This window comes from Argentina anserina, chromosome 2 (assembly GCF_933775445.1).
Source record: "Argentina anserina chromosome 2, drPotAnse1.1, whole genome shotgun sequence".
Taxonomy (NCBI): domain Eukaryota; kingdom Viridiplantae; phylum Streptophyta; class Magnoliopsida; order Rosales; family Rosaceae; genus Argentina; species Argentina anserina.
In genome coordinates, this window is record NC_065873.1 from 29,213,380 (window position 1) to 29,237,366 (window position 23,987).

Sequence of the window (23,987 nt, forward strand, 5' to 3'; positions counted from 1 at the left end):
GTTAAACACATCTTTAATCATTGTTCCTTTTCTCTCTTGGTGGTTATGCAGTTTCAGGTATCACTGTATCAGGAACTTCATGCACACCAAGTATAAATTCTTTTCTTTCCCCATACGAGAAAAGAAAGTATAATTCGTTTCTTTCATCTCTTCAGAATGTGACTACCTTTTCACGTGTATGAACTCTTGAGGATCAAATGCCAAAGTTCTTTTCTTCGTTACCTTTGCTTCCTCTTTTATCCCATTTTTCCACTCCTCTTTTCCCAATTAGTATTCCATAATCTCCTTCGTCTTGCTGATTACACTAAGCACCTAAAGTCTTTAATATCCTAGATTCATAATACCCCACTCTAATTACATCTTAAGCATGTAATTAGACAATAACACACCTCATCCTACATATTGTTTTACTATTTAGTATTTATCAATGGTTTATAAAATGACAGCTTTGACATAAACTTAGATCACATTAACCATTTGGTGCGATAAGATTAGTGAAGCAACTTAACATAGAGTCAGTATCGTTCACACGATCAGTAGTTGAACATGAATTAATCTTTTTGAAATTAAGTTATTTTGTTTTCAACTCTTGAATTTACATCTAATAGTGGTTAATCATGAATTTCATGATCAGTTACTGAACGTGAACAGAACTGAACATAGACCGTATATGTCTAGCCTTCGAGTCTAACATATGTATTAATACATATGTCTAGCGTTCTCAACTTTCACCGGAACTACTAGTAAAACGGTTTCCGGGTTAGTCTGACCGGAAAGCCCAGTAAGCGTGGGTAACTTTTTAAAGAGCTTCTAAAGCCTGTAGGGTAGAGAGTAGTTGGGCCCACACTTTACTACTTTAGTAGTTATCCAACATTCTAACATCAAGTACTCTCAAGTCTCAAAGGCTGAAGCTTTCTTCAGTAATTAAAATACTCAAAACGCTCAAAGATCCCAGATTTGATCTTCTACACTCTTCTACTGCCGATCTAAATCACATCACACAAAACCCATGACAGAGTAAGATTAAAGATTGATTCTTTCTCCAATGGCGAAGCAGGCGAGCAGTGCTTGGATTATGCAGAAGAAGAAGAAATGGTCTCTGGTGGTTCTCGCATTGTTTTCTCTCTCCACCGCCATGGTTTTCTTGATGCGAACCGCTTTTGATTCTTCCTGCAACGCAAGTACCGCCGCTCGTTTTGAAGACGATGACAACCGAGCCGCGCCGGCGGCGGTTCGTCGGAACGACGCCGTTGCCGGCGAGCCGAGCGCCCTGCGGTTCATGAAGTCGAAGCTGGTGCTGTTGGTCTCACACGAGCTCTCTCTTTCCGGTAACAGTTTCGCTTTCTCTTATTTTCTTTGTGTTTCTGGAAAAGAGAAAAGTAAAAAGATGGAAACTTTTGGTGTGGTTAATTTATTTTTTTGTTTATGGTAAAAAAAAAAAGGGGGTCCATTGTTGTTGATGGAGTTGGCATTCTTGTTAAGAGGAGTGGGATCAGAGGTTGTTTGGATAACAAGCCAAAAGCCGCCGGAGTCCGACGAGGTGATTTACAGTTTGGAGAATAAAATGCTGGACAGAGGAGTACAGGTAATCTTGCTTTATCTGTAGTTTTGTCAATTCAATTCGTCGGGGCAAAAATGTGTTACTTTGTCAATAGCTTTATGAACTTATGACTTTCGCAAAATTACGCTTGGTAGGTGCTGTCTGCAAAGGGTCAGAAGGCTATAGACACAGCACTTAAGGCTGATTTGGTTGTTTTGAATACTGCTGTTGCTGGAAAATGGCTGGATGCTGTGCTCAAGGAGAATGTACCTCGGGTTCTACCTAAGGTGTTGTGGTGGATTCATGAAATGCGAGGGCATTATTTCAAAATGGAGTATGTTAAGCATCTCCCTTTTGTTGCAGGTGCCATGATTGATTCACATACGACAGCAGAGTATTGGAAGACTAGGACTCGGGAACGTTTAGGGTGAGAAAGAATCGCATGATTACATGCATCTTAGTTTGTTTCGTCAGTGTTATATTAGCGGTGATATTGGATTTTGATATAGTCTGATTGTGACTTGCAGGATTAAAATGCCTAATACATATGTTGTGCACCTTGGAAATAGTAAGGAGTTAATGGAAGTTGCAGAAGATAGTGTATCCAGGAGGGTCCTCCGTGAACATGTCAGAGAATCTCTTGGAGTGCGGAGTGAAGATCTACTCTTTGCCATCATAAATAGTAAGCTTCTTTTTTCTTTACATAAATTTCTATTTGTACGCAATCGGATTACAGTGAGAGATTATAGTTTAAATCCTTGCTATTCAATTACATCTGTTATTATAGCATCAGTTTGCCTTTGACCTCTTCAGGGGAGTGTTAATATAAAACAAAACTGAACCCATATTGTTTTTGATTGAGGCCAACTAAGAATTACAAACACTTATTCTCTTCCGGAAGTTCACATTTTTATTTGGTGAAAGATTGCTTTTGTGGTTTGAGGCTGTAGTACTTCCCGATTGAACTTAAACTCTTTCTTTACAATCCCTTTGTTTAAGATTTTTTCATCAGTTCCCTATCTTAAATGTGTAGAATTGTACCTACGCCATTATGCTTTGCATTGCATCAGTGAGCCATACACAGATATTCTACCAATATGTTACTTGTTCACTTCTCTGTTTATCTAAGCACAACTCAGTTTCATGCATTGTGCATGACTATTGCATTCAGAAAAAAAAATTGATGATTTAATGTAGGTGTATCACGTGGGAAAGGTCAGGACCTATTTCTTCGCGCTTTTCATGAAAGTCTGCAAATTGTTAAGGAGAAGAAATTGCAAGTGCCATCTATGCATGCAGTAATAGTAGGAAGTGACATGGATAAGCAGACTAAATTTGAAACGGAGCTGCGTAATTTTGTGATAGAGAAAAAGCTTCAGGATTGTGTTCACTTTGTGAACAAAACCCTGACTGTAGCTCCTTATCTGGCTTCTATTGACGTTCTTGTTCAGAATTCTCAGGTAGGTTCCACTCAAGTCAGCAACTTTTGTTGGAGATGATATCTTGCTGGGTAGTTTTTATTTGAGATTAAGTATCTTAGAGCTTAACTTTATAATCATGTGTAGGCTCGAGGAGAGTGCTTTGGAAGGATAACTATTGAAGCAATGGCCTTTCAGCTGCCTGTACTGGTTTGTTCTTTACTACACAATCATACTTGGTCTTCCGGTGTATGATCTACCTGTATTAGTGTGCAAAAATCATGCTTATGTCCTCTAGTTGTCTTATCAATGTATTTTGTTGGTAGATTACATTAACAGGATCCAAGTAATTTTACTTTTCTTTCTTGTGAATCACTCCAGGGGACAGCAGCTGGGGGCACCATGGAGATTGTAGTGAATGGCACGACCGGACTGCTGCATCCTGTTGGTAAAGAAGGTGTATCATCCCTAACAAACAACATTGTGAAACTGGCCACACATATAGAGAGGAGATTGACAATGGGCAAGAAGGGATATGAGAGAGTCAAAGAAAGATTTTTGGAACCGCACATGGTGCAAAGGATCGCTTTGGTTTTAAAGGAGGTATTGCAGAATGCAAAGAGCCATGCCAATTCTTGATTTGCAGGAGCACAATATTGATAAAATATTTCGCTCCCCTCCAATTCTTGACGAAGAATGTGCTGCATCATTTTGTAAGTCATTTATATCATATGTAGCAAGATATGGTAAATAGAGAAAGTGATACTGATACCAAGAAATCATGTACGGTCGTTGAGTTGCTAAATGTTTATTTATCAATGGTGTACATACAGTTTTGCAAATGTAAAAATTTGTCTCAGTCATTCAATTTTCACCATTATGATTGATGTCAGTCTTCTTCGTTGCAGTAGTAGTCCTCTTGGTCAATTTATATATCACCATTCGTGCAATCTTGTAGAACCAGAAAACACTCACCAGCTGCAGTCCAGCAGCCATTCCCTGTTGATCATAGACAATTTATTCAACATCTTAAAATACATGCAAAGTTACTTTGAGGCGTCAGCCTATAACTATTACTGCTGTGTTGTTAGGTTCGGTTGTTTATAATGCGAACCTTAATGAGCAAAGGATTGTGAGCAGATAGTGTTACATAGGTGAGATAAGGTCCGACTCCCATCCTTGCAACGGAGAATATAGCTGCAAATAAAATCTACACACAAACATGAAAAAGGAAATTCAGATTAGCTTCTGTTTCTGCAATACGAAAGTTTACAGCATTGTTAAGTCTGTTTGAGATATTAGCATACATCTGCTGCTAAGTTTATATCAGTGTCCCTGTAACCAAGCTCTTTGAGAATCTCCCTCAAGTGGAGGAAAGGACTAGAGACCTCCGTTATCCACAGTGCTGCTACCATCTCTGATCCACACTATAATGAGCCCAACAAAATGTACTATTAGTGGTGAAAAGATAAAATTTTGATGTTTTCTTCAAAGTTAAACTGATTTATACCAATTTCCCATACTGATAAGTGATAACTAACTATATAAAATGGTAGGATCTTTCAAAAAAATAATGGTAGGATGACTAGGACCAACTCTGTATGGTTTTTCAACAGCTCCCCATGGAGTTGTCTCTTTCTCTGCAGAGGGTAAAGGACATCAGTAATCCATCATAATCAAAAATTAATGTTACTACATTATTGCTACTAATGTACTCGGACTAAAAAAAATACAAAGTACTTGCTCAAATCTAGGATAAAAAATGGTAATCAAGTTTGGAAAATGGTCAGAGTACTAACCCTTCGGTATGAAAGGCCTGCTCCAATTCCAACAATGCTCACCAGATGGTGGAAGAAATTGTCAAGACTGATTTGCTTGTCAAAGAGGCAACAGATGAGGTCATAGATGAGATAGGAAAGGCTCACTGCTAGTGCCTTCATCTGCACCAAAAACCTCAAAAGTTAATTTAGCTAACCAAGTTCAGAAACAAACCATTACAGACACAGATTAATCTTCATGAAACTTTACTGAAAAACCTGCTGAGGAGAAGACTGAGCAGCCAGAGGACAAACTGGGCAGCTCCAGTATTCCACGGAGAGTGAAGCTAGGGTTACAGCAATTGTTGCATGGATTGTCGAAACAAGGCGGTTGCAGAATCCGAATGATCTCTTTGGACACATTTTTCTGATGAATAGAAATGCTGTTGTCCATGATATAACTCCCAACACTACAAGACTTGTAACTCCATGCTCTTCCATCTTAATTGATCTCTTTGGACACATTCTTCTTCTTCTTCTTCTACTCCTGAAGCTTATAACCTGGTTTTCTGGGACTGTGTCAAATCAATGAGCCTAGTTAAGGAAGAAAACGAGAGGAGAGAGAGGTATGTATGCTCACTATAGTTGAACCTCATTTAATTTCGGAGCTAGATGTGGGTGAGGGTAGGTTAGTTGTGCAATCAAGAATTCAAGGTTTATATATGAGTCGATAATCTACACCAAACTTCTAATATATCTAATAACTACCCGAAAACAAGAACTGATTGGTTTATTTGCAGCATTCTGTTTGAAATTTGAATCACGCATGTGTGCTGACAGGAACACATATCATCATCAACTTTGTTTATTTCTCTTTTCTTGGTCAATCCTCAATATTATACGTTAATCAAAGAAGAACCACAGCCATGTTTCTTTCCCCTTCCATCAATAATTTGGCAAAGAAAAATATAAACTCATTACCAAAAAAAACATATATATAAACTCTTAGAATAAGTGTGTTAGTTGACAAATCAATTATTTTTGATTCCTTCATATCATTTTTGTTCTAAAGAAAATTGTCACTCACCACAAACAAATCAATAGTCAAACTATAAGGTGGTCGACAAAAAAACTTAGCCCTCATGATAAACCTTTGAGGTAGGAAATCAAGAAATGAGAATCGACTCAAGAATATAGTGATCAATAAAAGTTTTGAGGTAGCTGAGTCTTGTAGCGGAGACTTTCATCCAAGCAGAACATTTAGATGAATAATTCTTTGTTGGATAGGATGACTTTTTACTAGTTTAATTTGTTCATATTTGTGTGAAAGCTCAATAAGCACTGCCTTTCAGGTTTGAGACATTTACCCATTGAGGAATGTAAAATGCTTTTTTCTTTTTATCCGGAAATTAAAAGGAATGTAAATTGTAAAAAAGTAAAAATGGTTGCCTTGTAAAACTTACTAACTTGGACTTTGGAGTTTGGAGTAAGTAACAGTTGCTATCTCAGCTCAATCGCCTCACTATCTCTCGGATGGAGTTGTGTCGAATTTCGGGTCAATCGGCATTCAAATCGGGTCACCTGCCCCGGAACTCCGCCACCCGAATGACCGGCTCACCTGAAGTAAAATCTCCGAACCGGATATTCATCGCCGGGATGGGTTTCGTCGGAAAGGCCTTGGCGATTGACCTCAAGAAACAGGGATGGTAATGTTTGCTCTGAACTCAATTTCATATTCAGGGTTTAGGGTTTAGCTAAAGCTCAAGTCTTTGAATTGTTAGGGGTGTCTCTGGGACATGTACAAGCATTACCAAGAAGAAGAAACTTGAGGAAGAAATGGGCTTTGATATGTACCTCTTTGATGCATATGAACCAGAGTTGGTCAAATTTTCATTTCTTGTTTCATTGAGATAATGATGAACTTTTACAAAGTTTGTTTCTTTTTGCTTATTTTGGGTACCCAATGTTGTTTATTTGTGCAGTGTGGCCACCATTGATGTTATGAAGTTCCATACTCACGCGGTTGTCTCAATCCCTCCAATTCCTGGTGTTGGTGATCCGGTACGATATTGATAAGTGCTTCTTTAATGTGTGTGTAAAGCTGTTTCAAATGTATTTAGTGTCAGTTCTTTAGCTTCAACTGATGGTGATTGTTGTGTCCTAGATGCTGCAACATGAACAACTTCTAAAGAAAGCACTTTTGGGTGGAAATCTTCAGTGGCTCTGTTATTTGTCCTCAACTAGTATGTCTTCATTTCGCGATGATTCAGTTTATCGATCGTTTTAGTTTTAGCTTATTGGAAATAGTTTTCTGGACGATCTAGCATTGTGATTTTTGTCTAAGTAATGCAATCTGGTATATTTATCTCCACTATCCCTCAAATGTGTTCATAGTTTTAGTTTTGACAATGTGGAATTTCTTCTGTTAGGTGTATATGGAGATTGTGGAGGGGCATGGGTTGATGAGGAGTAAGTGAGTACGTGTTGAATTGGTTGGTGTGGAAATTATTTTATGGGCAATATCAACAGTTACTGAATCGTTACGTATCATGTGGTAGTTATCCCACTAACCCGACAAGGGAGGTAGGAAAATTAAGGTTAGCTGCTGAGAAAGGATGGTTACACTTGGGGCAGAGTTTGGGCCTCTCAACCAAAGTATTTCGGCTTGGAGGTATCTATGGTCCTGGTAGAAGGTTGTGATTGATGCTACTGCTGTATGAACAAAATAGCCTTTCCTTTTCGTTCTTTATGTGATCAATAGTAATAATAGGAACTTTTCTCATGTTCTCATAGAAATGTTGAGAAGTGCTCCTTTAGTAATACAAAAATGATTGTCTGCCTGCAAGGCTAGGAGGATTTCGAATTTTTTTATTTTACTGTGACATTTCTTGCTGGCAGATTTAGATTTCCTCTCTCTCATTCTAAAAGATTTATAAAATGTTTCCTGCTACAGTGCTGTTGACACCATAATCAAGCAGGAAACGTTATCAAAAACTCAGAGAATGAGGGGAGATAAGCAGTTCACATCAAGGATTCATGTCGAGGACATTTGTCAAGCCATTAAGGCCAGTATCTGCGCATCTTCTTCCAAAAGGTCTTTATTGTTCATACTGGTTTTTATTTTAACCTATCTAATATTTCACCATGCAACTTTCATACATAGCATATATATGTATATAAAATTCCGTTGCACACTTTGATGTGTATATAATAGTCTTATGTTACCATAATGTACTGTTTTCACTGGTTTCTTAAATTACTTTCAGGGAAATTTACAATATCGTTGATGATGACCCAGCCCCGAGGGAAGCAGTGTTCGAGTATGCAAGATACTTGGTTGACAAAAAGTGGCCAGGCTGGATCAAACATTCTTCTAAACAAAGAGAATCTACAGCAACTGTTATGAAAGATGGTTTGTTAGGTGAGAAGAGAGTTTGCAATGCTCATTTGAAAAATGAACTAGGAGTCAGGCTTCTTCATCCTAGTTATAGATCTGGATTACAGAGTATTATTGACCAAATGGATAAACCGTTTGCAACATAGTGAATTTGTTTATGATAGTGGATTCAAAATAAAACAAAGGATTTCAGTCAAGCTGTAGCTTTGATCAACTGAAGTAACCCAGTCTCATGTTAACATGAATCGTGAAGTATAGCAGCTGATGCATGTTGTTACTAATCTTAAGCTTTTCCAAATCCCTTTTCTTTCAACTGTTATCGACATCTTTTTTTCTGTGTACATAATGCAATTCAAGCATGAATATAAAGATAAATCATGATATTACAGGTCAGAATAATTACATACAGGGTATGTACGTCATCAAACATAAATCGAAATTTATCAAAACCATCCATCATTATGCCCATTATCATCATCATTTGCATAGTAAGACTCATCCTCTTCATTGTACTGATCTTCATGCTCGTACTCAAGATTGTCGTCGTAGCCTTGTTCGTCTTGAGCCTCTTCACTGTGCCCTGTACTGGTGACTTTCTCACTACGACCCAAACCTTCCTCAAATCCGCATTCCTCTTCGTTTACGACATCATAGTTGATTTTCGAACTCCGTCTTTTCACGTCCGGTGCAAGATTACTGCCCCCGTCCTTCGATTTCTTTGTGTTAGCCGTCGAGTTGGTAGAAGTTTTGGTTGCCTTTCTCCGAGGACCGGCTTCATTGGCTTTACTGCCTCTTTTTCTTTTACTTCTCTCCTCCACATAATCTCTGTTCATTGCTTCCCAGAGTATGGTTTTATAGATTGCCTCCTCCTTGGTTAACAGGTATGGAGAAATCTCGGCGTCATCAATCTCAGAAAGGCTTTCTGAGACATGATCACTACTATCTGAATCTGATGTACTTGAGCCCTTATCATCAGCTTGTTGCTGTTGCCTCGCCTTGGATCGCTTTCGGAATGCCATTGATTCCCTTCTTAATTCTTCTCTTCGAATAGAGTGAAACGAAATTGGATTTCAATTACAACAAACCCACTCCCCCTCATTATATATAAACCCGAACCTGAATAGGAAAACACCGACCGACTTAGGAAACATAATTCAGTTCTAGTAAATTAAATTGATTTATTAGCTCACTATTACGCTCCACGATACAATGGTTTGACCTATTCGGCCCACTTATTAAGTTGGGCTTTAGGCCCATATCAGACGGCCTGCTTTTGTCTCTCTCTCTAGTCTTAGACTCTTAGCTCTAATTCAGATACGGTGGCTCTCAGTCTTTAGTGTCATCTCTCCCAACAAGAAATTGGCTGCGGAAAACCCTAAATTGATCGAGCTGGAGCAGTGGAGCTCTCGTAGTAGCTACTCCGGCTTTGTATCACCAAAAGGTAGCTCCTTTCTTCATTTCCAACATGAATTTAGAGATTGGGTTGCGCTCAATTTCATTTCTCTTAGCATTGTTGATATCCAAAAGCTGAGTTATGATTAGGTTTCTGAGTTCTTAGCCTTTTTGGTCTGTAATTGATGTAAAGATTCGAACTTTACGGTTCATTTGGTTTCTGCGTTTGTTCTTGTTAATTTTACATTAGTTAACTTTCTGTGCTTTACGAGTTTTTTTCACTTATGAGATTTGGGTTTGCATTAGGTACTTGGCTATGATTCCAAATGCGTGTGCTAGACCCAGTGGGTTAGGCTCTGTGAATTCGGGAGTATGTAAGCCGTCGATATGCAGTAGCCCTGTGTTGTCATGTGTTCCTCGTTTTCGGAGCAAGAGTGCTTCTCAATGCATCAGTTCATGGAGTTCTCATCAGAAAGGTTAGCCTTATCCTGGTCGAATACGACACTGTGAATGATTTAGTCATGTTTCATTGTGCTTGTGTTTTGTGTAGTTTTAGTTCTTATATGTCTTGTCTTTCTCAATTTAAGGCATCATTCTCTGAAATTGCTCCACCCACATTACACTTGACATTTACTCAAACAATCACATATTTTGTTGAATAGACTTATCAGAAAACTAGGACAGTGATTTGCCATCTCGTGCTAATACATATGGTGAGTGCTTGATTTGATTCTGCATAGTACTGTATGTTGGTTGTAGCTATGCCACTTGTGCATCCTTGTGCTGCATCAAGCCCATTTTTCAGTGGGGATCAAGGCAGCCTTCTACGCACCATCCCCACATTGCAAAGGCGAGGCAGATCTAGTATGGCTCCTCAAGCGTCTAAGGATGTCCCATACAGTTTTCGGTTCCCTCCCATGATGAAGAAGCCAAAGTGGTGGTGGAGGACATTAGCATGTCTCCCTTACTTGATGCCCCTACACGAGACATGGATGTATGCTGAGACAGCCTATCACTTGCACCCGTTCCTGGAAGACTTTGAGTTCTTCACATACCCTTTCCTTGGCGCGATTGGGAGCTTGCCCAGCTGGTTTTTGATGGCATACTTTTTCGTTGCATATCTTGGAATTGTGAGGAGAAAGGAGTGGCCTCACTTCTTCAGATTTCATGTAGTGATGGGCATGCTTCTGGAGATTGCCTTGCAAGTAATAGGGACTGTGAGCCGTTGGATGCCACTTGCTGTTTACTGGGGCAAATTCGGGATGCACTTTTGGACAGCCGTTGCATTTGCTTACCTATTTACAGTGTTGGAGTGCATACGCTGTGCTCTTGCCGGTATGTACGCTGATATCCCATTTGTTTGTGATGCTGCATATATTCAAATTCCCTATGACTAATAGGTCAAAGGAAAGCATATATAGGAGTAAAATCAGCTGTCTTTCCATCTGTTTGAATTTCGTTGTAAGAGAGGAATCTTGTTAGCAGAAGTGATTTTTGTTCTGAAACAGCGTTTGTGTAGAGGTTGCAATTGGATATGTCGCATTTGTGTTGTAGCTGAATTCTCACCAAGGTGGTGTTTGCTAATTCCATTGCTGTTAATCAGATTTGTAGTTTCAACTTTCAAATGCTAATGTTCTGCTGTTGTGTGGTTAAGAAACTCAAAGGAAATGGTACTATAGGTGGTACGGAGGTCAGTCTGATATGCATTTAAATAGTTAAGCAAGCTTCCTAATAATTGTTTAGATAAACACCATGCCCGTATAACAGTTTTACCCCTGAAACCTACCGGTGCGGTGTTGGGTTTGGGCCTGATAGTAGATATGTGCAGATGCCCATTCAAAAGCGGATAAGAAACTTGAGGCATGTTTCTGGATAGCTTAAAATGGAATTGTGGATGGATGACTTGAAACCTTGAATGATGTTAACTCTACCTATTACAATCATTTTAATTGAATTAACAATGGCTGCAAAGTAGATAATGTGAGGTGAGCCCTCTGTGTTCTAGTCTTCAATCATGGTGAGCTGCTCCAATGTCATTTTCTTCGACATAATATAAGTGGAATGTCACTTCTGAAAACTAGTAAACTATATATAGGGCTGATGTAACACTAGCACATTATGTTATTGCAGGCTCAGAGACATTTGGAGGCGAAATGTTTAATTTTTATTTGGTGATCAGGCGCTCATGCATGTCATCATACGATGAAAACTACTATAGAACTACTATAAATTTTTCAACAAAGCCTACCATTTGATTGTTGCTTTCAAATATAAGAATGACGACCTAAAACACACTTGAGTAAGTGTGTAGTATATTGTATATACCATCACAACCTTTCCCCAATACGTAAAGCCATTCACTATAAACAATTACTAGCTAAGCTTCCCACTACACTTAAAGCCCGATATTGATAGAGATCGAAAACGACACCATGATGCAAGTGCAGGCAGTGTAGCTCACTGCGTTTTCGTTTCATATCTGATAAGGTGAGTTACTTTCATCATCATCTTCCTCATTACATTGTTTAAGCTCAACTTTCAAACTTTATACCATTAGCACCCGACTTATGGACTCAATACAACAAACATGGAAAATGCATTACTCTTGATTTCATCATCCTTCGCTTCCTTTTTTGCATTAATCAAAGATACTCTACCTAATTTACCCACTTCTCCCACCTTTCTTTGAGATATGATTATTGGTTACTACATGTCGTGAAATTTTATTTAAAAACTCGCAAGCGCACGAATCGTCGTTAATATAGTGTGCAAGTACGAGATCGTTCCAACTGAGGATTGAGAATCGGTCTAAATTCTAACTTAATTAATCTAATCTAAGAACACAAAAACAATCAAGATGTGGTTTTAAGATTTTCATATAACAAATGATACGAGTGTTAAAGAAAGAAATAAATAAATAAGATAGTGCCTAGGATATCAGAATCAACCACCAACAATCTTATTTATGTATCAATACAACTAATGGATTTTTTCATCTCTCAAGATGACAATTCCCGTATCTATGTCTTTCTCATGTACACTAGACCATAGTTTTCCTTAAGTGTATGATGATCTCCCTCTTGGGTAAATGTCACATATCCTAGCTAAGCAGTTTATCATTCTCATGCAGTTTATCATTCTCATGTATAAATTTAACATGCATGACTCACTACATTATAGAAAACAAGAAAATCAAGCAAACTATCATTTTCTCTCGAGTAACAATGTAATTCACCACACTTAATCATAAGAAGCTACATAAATTATATTGCATCTTTTATTCAAATTTATCTTCGAATTACTATATGCAAAGCCCTAAGGTGATCAATTAGAAAACTTAAACATAAAGCATCAATTCAAATAGTGACTAAGAATTCATCATAAAGAAATTATAAATTCATCAATAAAACATCAAACTATATAAACAATCATGATAGAGCACCATCCTAACCCTAGAAAAAGGTTCCACAAACTATGACTAAGAAAAACATAACAAAAACATAAAAGAATGGAATGGTGAAAAATGGATGGATGGTCTCTGCTCCTTTGGCGTCTACATTGTGCTCCAGATACCTCTTCTCATATGAAATTCGTGCTCCTTTATATAAGGAAGACTATTGCTCATCTTTGACTTCAGTTTCCTTGTCAGACTTGGTTTCAGACTCCCAACTTCATATGGAATGGGAAAACCTTGAAATATCTCTTGTAAAACTAGGAATTCATGTACTCTCTACATCTTCTTCTGAATCACTAACCTCGATGTGTTGAAATTGAATGAACTTGGAAACACAACTTGAGCTCTCCATGAATGTTAGCAAACCCGAGCAAATTTCAGCTATGACATTTCGTCACTCAAATAATCATAACTTCCTCTCATAGTATCTAAATCAAGATCCGTAACTTATTACATAAAATAGACATCCGTAGCTTTCCAATGATATAAGCTCATGGCTGATTCGATCCGTAACTCTCATATATTCTGAAAAATGAAAAATATAATCGTCATTTAATCTTTGTTAACTTATTTTAGCTTCTTTTCTTCTCTCTTTGACACAAACCTACAAACACACTAAAATAACATAAATCATCATAAATTAGAGAACTAAACATATAAACAAATGATATGATGCATATAAATATAAGATAATACGAGCACATCACTACCTTATTTGGGTATAGCATATATATGTTCTAGGTCGAAACGTATTGAATTGGAGATTTATCATGTAACAAGTAGGCAACAAGACGTAATGTAGTACATTAGTGCTAAAGTAAACTATATGATATGAAGTTGTCTCTCCTTACGTAGTCGTATCATATTTAAATAAAATAAATAAATAGGAAACATGGGAAAGAGGTAGAGATAGTGATCAGAGGCATTTTGATAATGTATCTTATATAGTTTAAATTATCATCCATATTCGATAACAGGGGTGGTGAATTTGAAAACTGGCATATTCGTTTGCCGATTTCCTTCTTCTAATTGCCACTACATGTTTTTATGATTAGATTTTACGCATAAAAGATACACACCAAAGGAGGTAAAAGAAAGGGGGCAATCAGAAAAACAAACACATTATTTTTTTTTAAGAAAAAAAAAATATCACCAAAATAAGGTTACAAACAAATGAATACTCGGTGGTGAAACTATATTTTTTTTACACGTCATCTTACTGCTAATCATAGGACTATCGCAATAAGTAATAGACATAAGTCAAGAATGCCAAATTCCAAACCAATCAAAACCAATTTCAAAAGTAGCTGATAACCTACTCGCTGCCAATCTCGAGAAGAGAACTGCTCTAATAGCATCACATACTAAAACCTCCGACATATTTACAAATACAAGCTATATTACATAGACACCCATAAAGAATCAACTTTTAGATAATCCCTGGATATGACATACACCATAAACATGTGCACTTAACGACACGACCAAACACTACTTACCGACACCAAAACCTCAGACAAGGGGGATGGACGACAAAAAAAAACTGAAAAAACCCAACAAAAGGAAGAAAAAAAACAGACCTAGGCCAAAAGACCCAAGCCCACCTACATTGACCTAAGCCCAAACCCAAAAGGCCCAGGTCCATCACCATTGAATCACCAAAGACCAGCAAGCCTAGCGGCTGCCGGACACGCCCCAGTCTTCCGATCACCGACTTGTTACCTTGTTGTTGACGCCTGCCTCCGTCAGAGAGCCTCCTGCCAAATCTAACGCCAAGATACAGCTCCTCCGCCTTTAGGATTCAGCCCAACACCGAGGCACCAAAATCCGACCCGGATTTGAATACCAAACTAGGTATATTGTCACCGCCACTGCCGCTTCCCAATCTTTGAACTCTGTACAAACCCTAGCTCCACCCGACAACACAAACCCAACCATTAGCTCAAAGGCGACGCGAAAATATCTCCGCCGAAAGCAACAACCGCCACCAGAAAAACCGATTCAACCCCTCCGACCGCACCAAACCTCCACCCTCCAAAGATCCACCACAAGCGCCCCCGAACTAAGCCCCCATCGGACCCAGCGCCACTCTCATCCAACGGCAACGTCAAATAACGCGCCGTTGGATAGAAAACGAGATATTTTTTTTAGAACCCTAGAGTGCCTCCGGTTTTCGCAATGCTCCCAAATTCGAGAAACCATAACATGTTGAAATATGACGATGTCTCTATTAATTCTTAAATTTTTCATTTCAAATGGGCCAACAAATTAAGAAATTTAAATAAAAAAACGAGAGTGCTCTCTCATCTTAGGCGGCTGCTAACTTTAGGGTTAGTTTCTTCGTGGCGCCAAATCTTCAATCCCCTTTGTGGGATCTCTTAGTCGACCCTTCTAAGATCGTTCTTCCCATCCCAGCGTCAGTCTCTCCTTAAAGTTGCGCAGTGGCGTGGCTCTCTGCGGGTTTCCGGCCAAGTCTGCGTTATCATGGTTTCAAAGGTGTGTGGTGCTTCTAGATCGTCGTGGGGCTGCTCTAAGGCCGTTATTGCTAGATATGGGGACTCGTATTTGGCAGTGGGATCCATGTCCATATCCGGAGCTAAGGTACGAGACCTTGCTACATCGGCGACACCTCATCCTTCCTTCATGGTTTGAAGTTAGGGTTTATTTCGATAAGGAGGGTGCTCATTGTTGTTGGCTGAGTAGGTGGAGGTGCAGTCATTGGTCGCCATCTCATGGTGGTTTGGTTTGGATGCGGCCGAGCTCTTGGTTGCCTTAGGGTCAAGGGCAGAGGCGAGGTGCCCAAATCACATCTATGTGGGCTTGGGCTGGCTCAGGATTTTCCTTGAGCTTAATTATGTTACTTTTAGGCTCACTCACAGGTGGGATCAGATATGGAATCCTAGTGGTTGGTTTTAGCATATTTGGGTTTCTAATTCTATCTAGATTGGAAGTCCAAATCTAAGGTTCTAGTTGCTCTAAATAAGTTAGATGTGCTAACAGGGCATTGTTATTGGTTACTTCTGGGCCGATTGCAAACCCTCATCATGTTTGACTTCTAGTTATATTTCTAGTTTGTCTAGGGTTATTGCCAATAGTTAGATATTTCGCATACTTTCAAGTATCGTGGCTCCAAAATGGGAGTGGAAGTATATTCATGTTGGTTCGTACAATTACCTTATTAATATAAGACCTTACGTCATAGTTTCAAAAAAAAGGAACCAACAAATTATTAAAGTCTCTCCTCATCGATGTTTAAGTAATTTCTTGGTTATATGTTTGACAAACAACATTATCGATTTTACGTTTTAAGTGTAGTATATTGTTTTTATATATTTTTTTTTGTAGAATCGCAAAGAGAAAGTAGAAGAAGATTCAAATACATCATTTTTTAAGATTCTAACATATAGTATTCACTTTCGATTTAGGTCAAGTTTCATCCTTGAATTTGTCTCTAACTGAAAATTTAATTTGTTTATCTTGGCACCATTATAATTGACCATTTGATTTACAAAGCTTTTACAAACTTTATATACGTATTGCAGTCCTGGCAGCCATTCTGCATTCCTCTGTAGTTATTTTGTGAGTTGAAAATGACATGTTTTCTAAACTGTAAAATGACTTTTGAAGTGCTTGAGACAATCATCTACCAAAACCAGTACATGAATCCAACCAAACTCTCATGTAACCATCATGGACGATAAGAAAATAGGTTGGACAAACCTGGTTTAAACAAGTTGTCAATTATTTGTCATCAACCGCATAAAAAAAACTAACTCTTTGAAAGCAACCAAAGGCTCTTTTGGTGTGAACTTCCCTTTGAAAGAGTGGTCATCATCATATATAACAATACAGTTCTGTATAACAATATATATTAGCTCAAAGAAATTCAGACAAAAGTACTACCTTAGAACAAAAGAAGAAGATTAAGAGCTAATTAATAAACATAATACTCAAGTGAAGACCAAGAAAATTAAATATAGAAATATTACATAAAATCCCTCAACACAAATACTAATACATAACAATACTTCATTAATGACCCAAATTCCATTTTCAAATCAAGAACACCCTTTTCTGGGTCCCTAGCTAGCTACCTTTCCAATTGTCCATCAGGCCAATTAAGCTCTCGTCACCAGTCATGTTGCTTCACCTAATCACTCGCCTGATACATAAATCTAGCTTTACATTATATCTATATATAATCTTTATTATATAGCAGCAAACAAAATAAAAGAACACTCTGTTCTTTCCTCTCCCACTCATTGAGACCCAGAACAAGACAACAAGGATATAGACCAATCACAGACCTCTTTGGGGGGCCATTGTGGTGATGATCATGAACAGTTAGTACTGAAGCATGTCTGCAGTGGCCATGATGGGCTGGTTTGAGTAGAGCAAATTATTCCAAGGGTTCATAATGAAGCTGTTATGATCGGCAGCGGTGGAGCCGGTCTGAAGCAGCTGGGCCGGTTCGGTTTCAAACACCCCATTATTATTATTACCATTGTTGTTTCCATTGATATAGTTGAGGATCTCGGTCAGAGATTCCAGTCTATGGCTGAGCTCCGTCATCTGTGCCCTGAGAACCGAATTATCGGCCTCCACGTTCATGTAGTGCTGGGTGGTGATGTTTATGCTGGTCAGAATTTGACCATTTTCCTTCCTCAGCTGCGTCACCTGAGCCGTCAGCTCATCCAAGTGTTGCTGTTTCCGCATCCGCGACCGCCGCGCCGATTCCCGGTTGGACTGCATTCTCTTCCTTTTCCGCTGATCCATCACATGCTGAAGGTCGCCTTCCGACCCCGAATTCAGAAGTTGAGACCCCGATGAGTTTCCACTCGAAGAAGCCATAAATATGGTAGAGTGATCGATATAATATATATCAAACAGAACAGAAACTCTTTTAGATTTAAAACGACACGACGCAGGACCACGATTATTCTGATAATTATAGTTTACTGATGATAATAATTTGGTAGTATAATAGTAGTATTACGAAGCTGAGTTGGGAGCTGATTTATGAAAACACATAGAACCAGTAAAGGAAGACGACGGAGAAGGATTGAACTAAATGGGTCCTGCGCCGGAGGGCGGAATCTACCATAAACCCGGAAAGGAGGATTTCACTGAGCACCGGAGACATGAATCTCAAACATCAAGGACAAAAGAGCCAGCATCTAATTAAGATTAATTTTCCAGGGTTTTTTTTTGCTTCGGAGAAAACAAATTAAACCTAAGTTGATTGGATCTATGTGGGGTTTTGTTGTTAAATTAAACAACACAAAACACAAGATTCAAGAACGGAACTCCAGAACAACCCCACAGAACTCAGAAGACAAAACCCTAAACCAGCAGAGCTTCAGCCCTTGAAGGAAGGAGGAGGAGGAGGGAGGCTAAGATCTGAAAGCTAGAGAAGGGAAGGAGAAGAGGAAGAGGTTGATGAAGGTGAGGAGGGGCCAATTTATAGAAGGAAAAGTGATTACAGAGGAAAATTAAACCTCATATTAAAATGGAAATTAAGAAATTAAAGGGTTATAAAAAGTAAAGGGTGTGCATTGAAATCTACTGCAATTATCAAATGAGGGAGTTTGTTGAGGCCTAACGGGAGGGTGTGCCTGGGCATGTGGGTAGAATTTCCACGACCGTCCAATATTTCCAGCTGGCGAGCAGAGAAACACTTTGCAATTTTCCTATTGGCTAGTGTTTTATTTAACCTCTCTTTTTCACCGCCATGTCTGTACCAGATTTAACCGTTAGGGCACACGGTTTGTTAATTTGACCGGTTTGTCCTTTACATGATGGGCAAAGAAACAAGTGGGCACCTGAGAATGTAGCAGAGGGCAGAGCCCAGAGGGAATCTCTGGGATGGAGGTGGTATAAGAAAGTTCAGCGATGATAGTAACGTAATTTACGTTATTTTCAGTTAAGTGTCACATTCTGAAGGACTCGGATTAACTTGGTTGAAAAGTTTAGTACAAGGTCTAGAGGGGTGGTTCATTTTCTAAATTAACGTTAATTAATGAAGTTGATTTCGGAGTGACTAGGTACTGACTAGCAATTTATCGTGGTTAATCAATAAGAGAGTTTAGCGACTATATGATATCGTCTGCTAATAGAACTTCATACCAAATCGTAGTTATATTGTTTACTCAACATTCTTTAACCATGTAATCCGAAACTTGCAATAATCGATTGTCCAAAATGACGTACTTCTTTTAATTTCTTCATTTCACATAACACAACTCTTTCATCATAGAGGTTTGATTGTTCGAATTAGGCCATTATTTTCGATCAAATCATTATGAAACATGTCCCATCTCCCACTGTTATGTGTCTTTTCTTTCTTTGGATTGTCCACGTACGTTTGTCTTCGACAATGCATGATCGATCGAAACACCTCCGTCTTAAACATGCATGATAATTGGCTTAGAAGACAGAATCACTAGTTCGAGCCGGCAAAGAGTAAGATCGACATACATAATGTCTTGAATTAGACGCATTAATTGGACCATTATGTGATCTTATCATTTTTGAAAATTATGTTTAGCGGTCGAGCTAGCTAGACATTTTAGGGTAACTAAGTTGACCTATATTTTAGCTAGCTCGGCTTTCAAAGTCCCATCAGACTAATCTTTAGGCAATTAGGATTTCAAGTTTCAACCATTTGCATGCAATCCTCTAATTATAAGGCTTCCACAGATTATTAATTAATTCACATTACACAAAACATTTGCAACTTTTACGAACAAGCATTCGAAGGAGGCGGTTTCTTAGGGCATCAAAGGTTGAAAATCAGAGTACGTAATAACATATCGAAAGGAGAGGCACATCAGTACTATATATATACTTATATATTTACTAATAAGTATCTATATACGAAAAATTATATAAACTGCATGCATGCTCTATAGGCTATAGCTCAGACTAACAGAATAGTAAAAATATAACTTGATTACTGCCTTACTGGTGGTTGACTTTACATGAACGGGGCGATTGACCTAGACTTACTACAACTAAAGACGCTCTCTCTAGCCGTCTAAAGGTACGTACGTACAGTATATATATTCCGTATAGTTTTGATTGTTTACGACACAAGAGGCCCATATAAATACACATATTTTTCCTTGGTATGATACACATGAGACATATATATTATGTATATAGTTTGGCATGGTTCTCTTCTTTCAACCATTGAAGCCGCCCACTTCATTATAAAGAGTATAGATACTGGTTCTTACAGTTTCTTCAGTTTGCCCCAAAAAATGATGCCAGATGCTTCTACTGCTTTGCTCTTTGTGTAGAGTATTTGTATATATAGTATACAGCCTTTCTCTGCTAAGTGATGTAGATAATAGTATATATAGTCTAGTGTAAGCATATAAGTCTAAATTACTTGCAGACCCCTAACAAAAGTGATGCAAAGTCGCATAAATAGAGCGACATATGTCCAATAACGTACGTACGACTATTCGATCCACAATAATTTCTCATGAATATAAACCCTAGCTAGGTATACGGTACCCTAATCTGAAGTTTGACAACACAGAGATTATTTTAATTCGTATACGTAATGATAATTCAAGAAATCAATCGCGAATAAATTGGCTCCAAGAAACTTGTAGTACATACTAACAACTTTAGATTAGTAGTATAGTTTAGTATATGCATGCAGTGGCCTTGCTTTTTCTTTTCAATAGCACAAGAGGCGCGAGGAGATAGATCGATTGTCCGGTCTCATACCACAAGTTTTGGCTAATCTAATGCATAGTTTGCCAAATTTCAACAGTACAGCTCGAACTTGTACGTTTTTTTTTTGCGCGCGTGGATAATGGTTGCGGGATTTGAAGTAGGGCGCATAGCAGTAGTAGTACTGCACGGTTTGCATGCACCCTGCAAATAATGAGAAAGAAGAGTTAAGATTATATGTAGTTATATATGTAGTTATATATGGCCTTTGGAAAGAGAGGGGATCAAAAATATCTCATTGGCTTATGTCCATGTCTTTCGATCATGTGTTTTTCTGATGCAGAGTGAGGACCTAATTTTCTAACTTATTATATGGTTTGCTTCCTTTCTCCATCCATACTTCCAACGTTAAGAAAAATGCAATGTGATGATGAAATCCTAATACGTACACTTAATTATTTATTTCGATCTAATGAAGTCCAAATTACATACATTTTATCTTCACAATAATACACTCGATTGATAGTGAAATTCAAAACAGCTTTTTCAATTGTTGGTCGAAGAACATAATTCTGGAATGCCAAACTTCGGTCTAGTGTAACATTGTAATATTCAGAAATAGTTTAAAATGTTCAAAATTATTTACTCAGCTATATATGTACGTCGTCTCTCATGAAATGATTCGACAAAAATCGAGTTCATTGTCGAGTTATCCGAATTGTCCTACTATGCGTCTATAGTCTATACTGATTACTGAGTAAAGTCACTAAAGTGCTCCATAATGCCATTAATAAAGCACAAAGTAAAAAAGTGAGAAAGACGCAAATAGTACTTGCGAAAGAGAGTAATCTCTCTTTGAAATTTACTTATTAACTCTATAGTGAGCTTTCTATATTTAACTCTCCAACTTGTGTATTATGGCCAGCTCAAATTTATATGGAGCTGGCAATTATTCCTGACAATGACCCAGAAGCGCAAATTGATGAGAAGTGTATCGATCCAACTATACCCAGATTGAGTTGGTCGCACTAGTTGGTGAGAAATTTACCGTATCTCATATGAGTTTCACCTCAATTATTGTGGTTGGAGCCTAAAGTCGAGTGAGTGTTTACTAAACGTACAAAGGCGTCGTGATGTACACTCATGGTGATTTTGAAATGACGGAGTGGTCCCTTTGAGCTAGATAGCGACGGTGAGGAAAAGCCCACCGTTATAAATCTGGTAAAAGACTTAAAGGTCGAATTGGAGCCACAGGCTAAGCAAGTGTCCATACATACATTTATAGAGTAGATGATAACTTAGGGAAAATCGAGTGGAGAGTACCTAGATCCATATGAGGAGACACTAGTTGTGCCCCTACCCACTTCCGTGCATTCATTAATCCGCTTCTGCTACCATGTCGACGATAAGGTTTTCAGTAGGGCGAATCGTGATGTTGCCGTTGTTCAAAACAATCACCCCACAGTGTTGATATTATTATTTTTTTGAAATGGTAGTGTTGATATTATTTGTTTCTCGTAACCGACTTACATAAGAAATTTTAATTACCAAAAAAAAAAGACTTACATAAGAAATAAATAGTACCATTTTGATTAGTGACAGTCTCATGAGTCGGCGGTTGCAAGGTCCGACTCGTAAGTAACATTTGAGTTGTTTATCCATTAGAAAAGAAAGTATGTTGCGGAGACTAGCTTGAGAGGTATGTGTTTACAGTTTCCAAGCTTGTACAGATCGCATAGATCGAAGGTTGAGAGGGAATCTTGTACTGTATATGAATTGTATGGCACCACGTATCCTTAATATTCCAAGCTTCCAGAAAGGGATCGATCTTAATCAAGGGAAAGCAATATTAACAATTAATTTAAGATTATCTGATCGCAACATTGATTGTGGATCGTTCAATTTCCTTTCTTCTTCCAACTACATTTGCCTTATGATTCTCATCTTTTCCCTTTGTCATCGACTATTTAAATATAGGGTTTGCTTGACAGAACCCGATGATCAGCATTAAACAAAAAGAGTGATGATAATACGAACTGTCGTTTACCCTGAAATGAGAATATATGATAGAGCAGTAAGGAAAAGTTATTGTAGTGGTGCCCAATTGAAAAATGAGATGCTCAAATCAGCATCATCTGAGCATTGATTCTCCAAGATTTCAAATTATAAACAACAACAACAGCAGCATTTGCCAGAAACAGAATTCCTTTTTTATTTTTTACTGTTACATTTGTTAAAAAATAAATGATCATACCAGAAGGCAGCAGAAGCAGTCGGCCATGGCTCTTTAATGTTGATTGATTAAGCAAGATTGAGAGAGAGAAAATAAAGGTCATGGTCGGTTTGTAGGGATAAACAAATATATTCTGGTTCAGCTTTTTGCAAATAATTTGGGTCCCAAAACAAAATATTTTTGATCGTTTTGCATTTTTTTTTCCTGCGGAAGTGAGGAAACCCTCAATCTTGCTTTCCAAACTTTTGTTTGTTTCCTTCATTTCACTGAAAAGTTAATGTTCCCAAACTTATTGGTTTGTGCATCCATTTGTATATCTTGCTTCTTCTTTGCATGGTTCGATCTCTCCGGAAAAGTTCGAGTTGGGTTTCATATATACACCTCACTCACTTTCTGATAAATGTACCATCAGTTTCTCCTTTTTTGTTCCCCCATTTTCTTCTTTTGCAAGATTTCTTGCTCGAAAATCTTCTCTGCGTTTACGACGTTATTTTCGTGCTGCTAATCTGCCAGAAGATTCCACAGCCACTCTAACTCTTTGAGATATATTCATATGAAAACATATAAGATCGAACTAGCTGCATGCATGTCTCCAACTGATAATTGTCAATCGCCAGAATATGCATTCGAGTAATTTTTGAATTTGGGAAATAGCCGAAATCATGATTGGCACCCATGCATGTGTTTCATATTTCTTAGGAAAGTGTTTGTCAAGTCACAGTTAACTTTACCTATTTATATATGTAAGCATGGTCTTGCTTCCTCCACAATTCAGAAAGCAAGTTAGCTACTGGGTTCCCGACATATGAGATCAAAGATCAAAGTGACTTAAAGTAAAAACTTGGAGGACGTAAAAAGTAAAGATTTCATTTACGTACATATACACAGTAGTGCTGTCGTTTCATCTTTCCCAATCAGCTCACCTACCTAGCTAGCTTAATAAAACCATAGGGCTACTCTTACTTGTCCTAATGGCATTCCTCTACCTTAGCTCTGAAGTAGCTGCTCTGCTTACACTTTGAAATTAAACCTGCAGCGCGCTAGAAGAATCAAGATTTTCTAGCTGTTGAAAAACTAATTGCATTGGTAGCGATTATTATGAGAAACCTA

At 38.1% G+C, this 23,987-nt stretch overlaps 5 protein-coding genes across 5 annotated transcripts; 3 read left to right on the forward strand and 2 right to left on the reverse strand.

Annotated features, from left to right (window-relative positions):
* The first annotated feature begins 912 nt into the window (after positions 1-912).
* LOC126782085 (uncharacterized) lies at positions 913-3,845 on the forward strand. The gene is made up of 7 exons (XM_050507248.1): positions 913-1,328; positions 1,443-1,585; positions 1,696-1,967; positions 2,068-2,222; positions 2,738-3,000; positions 3,106-3,168; positions 3,340-3,845. The coding sequence occupies exons 1-7, from the start codon at positions 1,046-1,048 to the stop codon at positions 3,595-3,597; spliced, it is 1,437 nt and encodes a 478-aa protein (XP_050363205.1). The 5' UTR covers positions 913-1,045; the 3' UTR covers positions 3,598-3,845.
* Positions 3,814-5,388, reverse strand: LOC126782089 (uncharacterized). Its single transcript, XM_050507251.1, has 5 exons — positions 4,995-5,388; positions 4,758-4,898; positions 4,266-4,385; positions 4,073-4,168; positions 3,814-3,957 (listed from the first exon to the last, which is right to left on the reverse strand). The coding sequence occupies exons 1-5, from the start codon at positions 5,238-5,240 to the stop codon at positions 3,823-3,825; spliced, it is 738 nt and encodes a 245-aa protein (XP_050363208.1). The 5' UTR covers positions 5,241-5,388; the 3' UTR covers positions 3,814-3,822.
* Positions 5,389-6,248: 860 nt separating this feature from the next.
* On the forward strand, positions 6,249-8,371 carry LOC126782088 (uncharacterized). Its single transcript, XM_050507250.1, has 8 exons — positions 6,249-6,421; positions 6,497-6,592; positions 6,698-6,776; positions 6,880-6,958; positions 7,145-7,184; positions 7,274-7,408; positions 7,669-7,809; positions 7,982-8,371. Exons 1-8 carry the CDS (start codon positions 6,249-6,251, stop codon positions 8,256-8,258), a joined length of 1,020 nt encoding a protein of 339 aa, XP_050363207.1. The 3' UTR covers positions 8,259-8,371.
* Positions 8,372-9,439: 1,068 nt separating this feature from the next.
* Positions 9,440-11,106, forward strand: LOC126783601 (protein TIC 20-I, chloroplastic-like). Its single transcript, XM_050509100.1, has 3 exons — positions 9,440-9,553; positions 9,811-9,980; positions 10,264-11,106. Exons 2-3 carry the CDS (start codon positions 9,821-9,823, stop codon positions 10,899-10,901), a joined length of 798 nt encoding a protein of 265 aa, XP_050365057.1. The 5' UTR covers positions 9,440-9,553; positions 9,811-9,820; the 3' UTR covers positions 10,902-11,106.
* A 5,880-nt stretch (positions 11,107-16,986) lies between these two features.
* Positions 16,987-18,395, reverse strand: LOC126782579 (bZIP transcription factor 11-like). The gene is made up of 2 exons (XM_050507850.1): positions 17,266-18,395; positions 16,987-17,120 (listed from the first exon to the last, which is right to left on the reverse strand). The coding sequence occupies exon 1, from the start codon at positions 17,807-17,809 to the stop codon at positions 17,303-17,305; it is 507 nt and encodes a 168-aa protein (XP_050363807.1). The 5' UTR covers positions 17,810-18,395; the 3' UTR covers positions 16,987-17,120; positions 17,266-17,302.
* Positions 18,396-23,987: the final 5,592 nt, after the last annotated feature.

Coding starts and splice junctions, on each gene's coding strand:
- LOC126782085 (XM_050507248.1), top strand. CDS start 1,046: ATGGCGAAGCAGGCGAGCAGTGCTTGGATTATGCAGAAGAAGAAGAAA. Junction 1,329..1,442: donor ACACGAGCTCTCTCTTTCCG/GTAACAGTTTCG, acceptor AAAAAAAAAAAG/GGGGTCCATTGTTGTTGATG. Junction 1,968..2,067: donor AGGACTCGGGAACGTTTAGG/GTGAGAAAGAAT, acceptor TGTGACTTGCAG/GATTAAAATGCCTAATACAT.
- LOC126782089 (XM_050507251.1), bottom strand. CDS start 5,240: ATGTGTCCAAAGAGATCAATTAAGATGGAAGAGCATGGAGTTACAAGT. Junction 4,899..4,994: donor CTCAGTCTTCTCCTCAGCAG/GTTTTTCAGTAA, acceptor TTTTTGGTGCAG/ATGAAGGCACTAGCAGTGAG. Junction 4,386..4,757: donor CAGGCCTTTCATACCGAAGG/GTTAGTACTCTG, acceptor GGCTCATTATAG/TGTGGATCAGAGATGGTAGC.
- LOC126782088 (XM_050507250.1), top strand. CDS start 6,249: ATGGAGTTGTGTCGAATTTCGGGTCAATCGGCATTCAAATCGGGTCAC. Junction 6,959..7,144: donor CTGTTATTTGTCCTCAACTA/GTATGTCTTCAT, acceptor TTCTTCTGTTAG/GTGTATATGGAGATTGTGGA. Junction 7,409..7,668: donor ATCTATGGTCCTGGTAGAAG/GTTGTGATTGAT, acceptor TTCCTGCTACAG/TGCTGTTGACACCATAATCA.
- LOC126783601 (XM_050509100.1), top strand. CDS start 9,821: ATGATTCCAAATGCGTGTGCTAGACCCAGTGGGTTAGGCTCTGTGAAT. Junction 9,981..10,263: donor ATGGAGTTCTCATCAGAAAG/GTTAGCCTTATC, acceptor TGTTGGTTGTAG/CTATGCCACTTGTGCATCCT.
- LOC126782579 (XM_050507850.1), bottom strand. CDS start 17,809: ATGGCTTCTTCGAGTGGAAACTCATCGGGGTCTCAACTTCTGAATTCG.